The 8,697-nt window shown below is 37.5% G+C and overlaps 1 protein-coding gene across 1 annotated transcript; it reads left to right on the forward strand.

Moving 5' to 3' along the window:
* Positions 1 to 302: 302 nt before the first annotated feature.
* On the forward strand, positions 303 to 7,912 carry eif1axb (eukaryotic translation initiation factor 1A X-linked b). The gene is made up of 7 exons (XM_035434426.1): positions 303 to 489; positions 1,317 to 1,400; positions 1,553 to 1,656; positions 2,776 to 2,826; positions 3,349 to 3,430; positions 3,749 to 3,840; positions 5,291 to 7,912. Exons 1-7 carry the CDS (start codon positions 474 to 476, stop codon positions 5,294 to 5,296), a joined length of 435 nt encoding a protein of 144 aa, XP_035290317.1. The 5' UTR covers positions 303 to 473; the 3' UTR covers positions 5,297 to 7,912.
* Positions 7,913 to 8,697: the final 785 nt, after the last annotated feature.

Raw genomic sequence — 8,697 nt, forward strand, 5'->3', positions numbered from 1 at the left:
GATTCCTCTCAATGTCTAATTTAGGTGTATACAAAAAAATGCAGGTCTCCCATCCTTTAGTTTGAAAACAGCTCACCCACTAAAACGGTATGGCCTCTCCATGTGGAATATTTTTAAATGATCTGCTAAATACACATCATGAGCACTATCGAGCTAGCCACACATGAGCAAATATGTGTGCTTTCTAAAATACCTGCAAATCCCATTGCTTCACCAGAGCAGTGACTGAAGGCTGTAACCCTCCGAACCTATGCTCAGAACACACCATTATAAATAAAGTTTTTTCTAATGTATGAGTTGATTCTGCGCAAGCGCAACAAGGAAGGAAACACTTCGCCAAAAGGACCGTGGAAAGAGGCCTGCTGCGGACATCGTGACAATTTTATAGCGACCCACCACTTAACTCTTCGGAACATATCAAGAACGTAGACACAGTACGGGTTTAGATCAAGTGTTTGTTCTCACCAGCGAACATGCCCAAGAATAAAGGTATGAGGAGCGGAAACTCGCCGATCTATACTTAGTCTACGCTAGTTGCCGGCCGTAAATGTAATAAACGCTAGTAGCTAGCTAGCTAGTGGCGAGCATGATTCAGAGAACGTGATTAGTCGAGGGCAGTGAAGAGTATCGAATTAGCTGGCAAGTGGGCTATATATTTTCTTGGTGATATGTGGGTTTGTGTACCCTTAGGTTGTTAACGATTGAGGCACAACTGTGGTGGAAAGCTGGCTTGTGTACGATTTTGCTTTCTTTCGCTAACGATAGCTGGTTGAAATAAACTGTATTTACAAGAGAAAAGTAACGCTGGCTATCGGATGAGGTTACTGTTCGCAATAAAATTAGGCCCAGATCAAGCCATTCCGCTCTTTATTAGGTTATTCTGCTATTCAGGTCTGGGATAGTTAGTTGGAGAGGTAATAAATGTTGAGTGGTCCAAAGAAGGACTGAGATGGTCGTCATTACCTGCCGTACCGAGTACAACTGCGCAATAGTGGTAGCCATCATGCTGGTTTGCAGACAGTAAAGGGGCAGTTTCACACCAAATTACCTTAAATGATTCACGTCGCTCTGCACTTTAAAATTAATGTCTGATAACGTTTTTTATAACTGTAAAGTCAATCAAACTTCACTTCAGCCTTTTTTTTTTAACACTCATCAGTTTGCTAACTTTTCCCTTACAGTGCAGGTGCATCATAATACAACATTAGTTTTCTTGAGATTGTTCATGTATAATGTCGTATAATGTTAGCGTAATAATAGTTAGAAGTATGTGTGATTTGATAATCTTATTTGGTCTCCTCTTTATCCCTGTCAAGGTAAGGGAGGTAAGAACCGTCGACGTGGTAAGAATGAGAATGAGTCTGAAAAGAGAGAGCTGGTGTTCAAGGAGGACGGCCAGGGTAAGTGTAGACTCCTATCCTCCCCCCTCCTTTGCTTAACGTTTATGGACAAATGTTAATGCCTTTCATTTAACTGGATCTATAGACATGATTTGCGTGTATAGCTGGATGTGTTAATGATGACCTTTAAATAATTAACATATGACTTGCAGAGTACGCCCAGGTGATCAAGATGTTGGGCAATGGACGGCTGGAGGCCATGTGCTTTGACGGTGTTAAACGTCTCTGCCACATCCGGGGGAAGCTGCGGAAAAAGGTACTCGCCTGAATGAAATTCAGATGTCCTTTCGGATAAGTGGGGAATCATAGGTGCTCAGCAGGGCTCCATGAAATATAATAAAACAACAGGAGAGCAACCTTTGCAGTGAACAAAACTATTTATTTGGAGTGTTTCAAAATGCCAGTGGGATAAATGCATCACAATAAAAGAGCAGTACAGTGGGCTGTACTTATTGTGAGCCGTTTGGATTGCTCTTCAACTGGAGTGGATTCAACCATTTGGCATTTTGAGATGCTCCTTAGTTGCTTTGTTTGCTGCGAAAGTTTCTCTTCTGTTGTTTGATAACATTTCAGCCTCCCCCAGGGTATTATACCTCCCTACCGCCTGTCCCTGTCCCCCTGCCCATCCTCCAAGCAGAACCTCTTACTATCGCAGTGCTGTGGCCTGGCACAGTGGCACCGAAGGACAGAGAGGCTCCTTTACACTGACCTGTCTAGACTGTTCTAGACCAAATGCTGACTCAACATGTCCTGAACAAATTGTTGGTGTATTGTATGCAAGTGCCGCTCTCTGTGTCCATGGTCTTTCTGCTAGCTGATGTGAGACTGTATTCTAATGCCAAAAAAAAAAGTGTTGGCTCAAAAAATCTGCTGCCTTGTTAATGCGCCAGTTGTCACCTGAGGTTTGGTGATAAGCTGTTGATAGTTGTTTTTGACATCTAATTTTTTAAGTGTAAGAATGAACAGTGTTTTTGAAGTAAAGACGTATAAAATTGAATGCAGTCTAGTTGTGTTCTAACTGGGCCTGGTGATTTGGTTGACTGGGATTTGTGGCTTGGAAATTTTTTCTTGGTAACTACTCCAGTTAACCACATTATCAGTTTGTGATCAGTTTGAAGAACAAATACATCATCGTGAGTCTGGTGCTACTCAACAGATCATTGAGGTGGCAGAATGATTATTCTAAAAAATACTGAAACTCTTAAGTGACTGTCTCCTTGTGAACACATATTCATTTTTTTGTTTAACTTATTTGGACATTATTTTTTCTCAAGTAAAAAGAAAAAAATCTCCTGCAATTCAAACAGTGCACACTCTCCATAATCAGATATTTTCGTTTTGTATCTTCATCTATATCATTATTTCTCTCTCAAAGGTTTGGATAAACACGTCCGATATCATATTGGTGGGACTGAGAGATTATCAGGTACGTGGACTTCCACTGGCAGTACTTTAGACTCTGTATTTGGATTTTTTACTGAATTTTTATTTTTTACTGAAGGCAGTACATTAATATAAAATTGCATTTACACCTTTAAACCTGCTTTACATTACTTGTATGTAAATGATAGCTGTCTGGATACTTCTCATTACATGACAGCCTTGCCCTGCTGTCAGTTATAACTTGCTGTCCATGATGCCTTCTGGTGGTTTGAGAAACTTGTCGAACAAATTAACAAAGATGACACTTGCTGAAATGGCAGTAAAGTAATAGTGTTGTCTTTACACCGATAGGAAAAGTTGCTATTGTTGTATGGTACTAGCAAAGTAATGAACAGTTAAAGTAATACTGCAGATCAGTAGTAGCCTTTTAATTATTTAGCTTAATTTAACATTGTTTGTCAAGCTCGTTGCCTGAATCAAGGCAGGGTAAGTTATCAAGCAAGCTATAGCTATTTTTTTGATTGTTCTTTCCTTATTTGCTTACTTTGGCTACCCCTCCCCCCAGGACAACAAAGCTGATGTCATTCTGAAGTATAATGCAGATGAGGCCAGGAGCCTGAAAGCCTACGGAGAGCTTCCTGAGCACGGTGAGTTTTTCACCTGGAGCGAAAATGAAATGTCAGGAAAGCCACAGTGCACAGTAGCCATAGATGGGTACAGGTAAAATGGCCCCACGTCTTGCTAGCTGCTGTTCAGATTCCCAAGGTTCACCTGCCCCACATTGCCCAGAATACACTATTTTGCCCATAACTTTGTAGCACTGGGTTATGTACTGTTTATTTAGCAAAACATGTATAATGCCTTTCTCAGTTCTGTAAGGGATTGTAGGTTCATGACTTGATTTCTGTGAAACTGTTGGTCTCTCTGTTTTTGCTTACTTTCTCTCCTCATCATTCCCCTCTCAGCTAAAATTAATGAGACGGATACCTTCGGACCTGGAGATGATGATGAAATTCAGTTTGATGACATTGGGGATGACGATGAGGACATTGATGATGTAAGTAGAAGTACAGTTTGGTAATGTTCTTTACCTTGGTCAGTATTTAGCTTGGGCATTTTGGTTTCTTTGCTGCCAACTGGTAGAATCATTGGGAGGGAAACGTAAAGGAATAGGTGAACATTCTAAATATATATTTATATATAAATATATATATAAAAATAGAACAAACAAACAAAAAAAAGCAAGTTTTATCTCACAGCCCTACTCTGGTACAATTTTTGCTGTCTTTCCTAAATGAAGAAACTCTGGAAATATAGGCTTCAGTGCTATGGATGCTTCTTCCTTTAACCTACTGTTCAACCCTGTTTTTTTCCTCTCTTCCCCATTTTGGAATCGCACTCTCGTAATTGTTAGACCTTCCCATTGCCAATTTTGCTGCTGTTATGATATAGGTTCTGAGGAGGTTTTGAGGTTGTATAGTGAATGTGTAGCCGTGGTCACCATGTGGAAATGAGAGCACATTTTATACATTTCAGGGCACCGTCGTTTGGGACAAATTGCTTCGCGGGTGTTTCTGATTTAGTCAGGCGTGTTCCGTTGTTTTTTTTAAGTGAGCTTTATAAGTATGAGAGCTTTCAGTATCTAGTCCGTTATTTGATTGCCTTTGGAGTTCCATTATCGGCATTTATCAGGAAAAGGACAAGAGTTATGCCAATAAAATTCAAGGAAGCCAATATGAGGTTGAGAAACATGAAAACAACACACAGAGACATAGGCTAAACCTTAGACTTACCAAAATCAACTGTTTAGGACATCATTAAGAAGAAAGATAGCACTGGTGAGCTCTGTAATGGCAATGTCTCAGTAATGTATCTGACTTTTTTCATATTTCTCAGCCTCAGAATGGCTTCCTTGACTTTAATTGGCACAACTCTGGTCCTTATGTGGACAGACGTCAATACCAGACTCCAAAGGGAATCAAATGCCTAGAATCAAGACTAGATACTGAAATGTCTCTTATACCTGCACTAAGGAAGCAATTGAACACATCTGCCTAATCAGAAACACCTGTGGTGCCATTTGTCCCAAGCATTATAGGGCCCTGAAATAGGGTGCTATGTATGAAAAGTGCTGTTATTTCTACTTGGTGGAATCAAAATATATTAAAATTCCCTTTTAATAAAAAATAATTTGCAGTATTAACCGCATGTGCATTGTTTGATTGCAAATCTGAGTACAGAGCCCAATCAAGAAAAAACGTCAGGGCTCTGTATATGAAATTATTTGCAGTGAATAATTTGATATGAACTAACAAAGAGGCTGCTGGCTCCAATGGTCTTAAATTATTGTGCATCGTTTTGTCCATATGTAATGATCTGTTATTGTTGAAAGTTTTGGCCTGCAGCATGAAATTCAACATGTTGAATTATTATTAAACATGTTAAATTCCATCTGCTATTAAATTCCATCCAAGTGATTGTAATATATTGGGTACGTTTCTCCTCAGATTTAAGCTTGGCCCTGTTATTTGCTAAGAGGAAGTTGGTGGGACTCCTTTATCTCTGCAAGACAGGACTGCGGCCGGTTGACTCCCACGCATGAGCTGGAGTCTTTGTTCTGTCCCCCATACAAGATGGCTCAAAAATAAATTCCTGTCACTGGTAACACAGAATCATTCTTTCAACATTTTTGTTGTTTTATTGTATTTATATTTTATTTCACTTCATGTGAAATTTAGTGTCAAATGCAGACTACCTGAATAATAAAAAGTTAAAACAGTTTGTTTCATCTGGTAATTTGTTTTATTTTTGTATGTTCCCAGATTAGCTTAGTTATAATAAATTCCATAAAATATTCAAAGGTGGCTGTCTGCTTGGGTTTTTTGGGTTCCCATTTTCATAAATTGCTTAATCACATACATGTAGTATTACTACAGTGACTTATAGTTAAGGTGGATTATGCAGAGGTCAATTAATTGATCCAAGATTTATTATATTTGATTAACAGTTGTTTTCTGTCATATGTATATTTTAATTTGAGTAGCAATGAAGATCAACATTTCATTGTAAAAAAAAAAGAAACAACAAAAAAAAAACAATAAGCAAGGGTTTTCTGAACCAGGACAGTTTTTTGATATGGTTATAGTTATTGTGTTGTACAGTATTACTATAAACATAAGGGGTGTAGAATGGAAGGTTCCTACACCATCCTGTAAATCAGTGGTCTCAAACTCGTTGCCATGGAGGGCCGTGTGTATGCAGGTTTTCATTCCAACCAATTAATGCTGCCTTAATTGAGTCCAATTACTCATTCAGCCATATGCATTTAACTGCATTGAAGAACTGAATATAAGCTTTTACTTAATAAAACTTAATAAAGTTTTTATTTAGACAATGCGGGTCACCATAGACGTCGGGTCACCTTTATGTTCAAACCTGCATCCCTAATCCAGCAAATAATTGAACTAATTATATAATCAAGATCTGAGGCTGGAATAAAAACCAGCATACACACAGCCCTCCATGGCACTGAATTTGAGACTGCTGCTGTAAATGATCTTATATAATTAAAATATTATTTATGTACGTATTGAAGAAAACAATCTGCAATTACACTGATGTCCACATGATGATGCTGTTGTCACAAAATTATCAAATACATTTAAAATATACTATATACAGTGGTCAGAAAGCCCTTGTAACAACGCTGGAAATATTTTATTGTAACAAACTAAAATGTGTCTATTTTTGTAACTTATCACCCTGATTTTACAAATTAACTAATCAATTATTTGGCCCAACTGAAAAATGTTAAAGGATTCTAATTTGGGCAAAATGAATTTGTCCAACAACATATTGTGTGACCCACAAATGCATTGATTGTGGTTTTGTGGTTTTCATTCCCTGTAGAAAGCCAGTGTGACTGATACACCTCTTTTTCTGTCAATATCACAGATAAAACTTGTCTTTTCTCTTCTGAACTCTAGCCATTTTCTTGTTTGGACCTCTCTCACTCGGTCTGTGTAATGTAAGGAATGCAGATTGTTGATGTCTGCCCTTCTTTATGACATCTCAATCAAGTGGAACGTCTTCATGCTATGTTCAGTGCATAATTCTAAGGTCACTGGCTTGTTGAAATTAGAATTTGGTCTGCTTTAGAAGGAATATTGTGTGGCCTGGTAAAATTAATTAAATGTTATTTGCTCCTGTTCTGGACTTTTTGACCATGTCTTTTCTTTTTTGTTGTTTTTTTTTTTTTTTGTTGGGTAATGTGGGGTAAAAGATGATGACAAACTTACTCCTCATAGCTTTGAGGAATTAAGTCTTTCATCGATTACCACAAAGGCACTAAAAATGTGACATTACTATTAAAAATACAGTTTAATTCTCCTGTGAAGCAAAGTTGTGTTGTATATTTCCCTGTCTTTAATGCGCTGTTGCATGACTGGCCGTTATGGGAGAGTTCTATGTAGGGAACGAGGCTGTGCTGTGTACCTCTTGTTGTTACTTCTCTAAATTCATACGTCCACTTTCACATGTAGAACTCTTCTCTTCCATGGAGCAGATGATAGCTTAACTATAATGAAATCAGTGATTGTAATGAAGGATGAAGGCCTTGATTCAGTTTAACCACCGTTTTGTCCTCAGCTGTGTTGATGTTAAACATGTGTTACATAGTCTGCTACACAAGATGCATTGCTGATTCCAGTCACCATCAAATTCAGTGTAAAATATTCAACACTTATTTTGTTAATTAGAAAACATATTGTGATTAGATTGAGTCTTGGCAAACGGCTGATTGAACTGAATCTGTGGGGAAGGCGAGTGGTCTGGTGAGACCCATCCATTGTACAAATTTTTAAGTCAGGACACTAATTATAAGGCAACTTTTAAAGTAAACTCAACCTTTGGAAGACAGAAGTTCAGCTAATGCCCACTCTTAAGTAAAACTCTAAGTTAGGTCAACTTCTGTATGCAACAGTTAAACTTACTGTACTTTAAAAAGAAACTGAAGTTGTTTTATAATTTCCTGATTTAAATTTTTTTTACAGTGTTGTTAAAAAATGTTATGTTTTATCATGACAGCAATCCAGAATGATTTCCATAAATAAAATAAAATATCTGCTTTTTCAGTTGTTTCTTTGAGATTCTTGTGTATTTTAAAAAATCATTGCCAATTAATATAATCCCCAGTGATACATGCTTAATATTCTGTTTTATAGATTGGAATTTAAGTTGGTTTAGGCTTCCGCATTTGCTGAAGCTTATCAATTTCAAAAAGCAGAATTTCTTCATAATGTCTGACCAAATATTTTTGATGTCCTGGTGTTTAAACTCCTGCATGTTTTAACTTTGCTCAGGCCTATGCAATGCCTTCTTGATTTCCTCTATTACTGCATATTTGTCACACTGAATGACTTTGATCCTTAGATGAAATGTAATGTAAGACAAATGGAACCTGATTAAACACAAAACACCCTTTCAAAATAATTTCATTTAAGCTAATGAAAAAAAGTTATCAATCACCCATTTGAAAAAGTAATTGCCCCCTTTGTTATAAAACCTATTAACCAAATGTAATTGATGATAAGATTCTGCTGAATTTGCCTGGTGTATGCCTCTGACTCCAAATGCAATTTCCACAGATGAAAATGAAGGCAAAGGCCAAGAATAGACACTGACTGTTCTTTTATGTGTGAACAATCCATGCAAAAGTAAACCCCTGCGCAACTGTTAACGCCTGTCAATAATCCATTGACTTACATGCATGTAAATACCATGATATTCCAAGATGATTGTTGGTACTGTTGTCTCATATTCATCTTTTGATCGAAAAATATCAAATTTCACCCTACCGTTACCATGCTTTTGAAGGCCGTAACTTTGTGGATGGCATACCTGCCATTGTTATTAT

This window comes from Anguilla anguilla, chromosome 9 (genome assembly GCF_013347855.1).
Source record: "Anguilla anguilla isolate fAngAng1 chromosome 9, fAngAng1.pri, whole genome shotgun sequence".
Taxonomy (NCBI): Eukaryota; Metazoa; Chordata; class Actinopteri; order Anguilliformes; family Anguillidae; genus Anguilla; species Anguilla anguilla.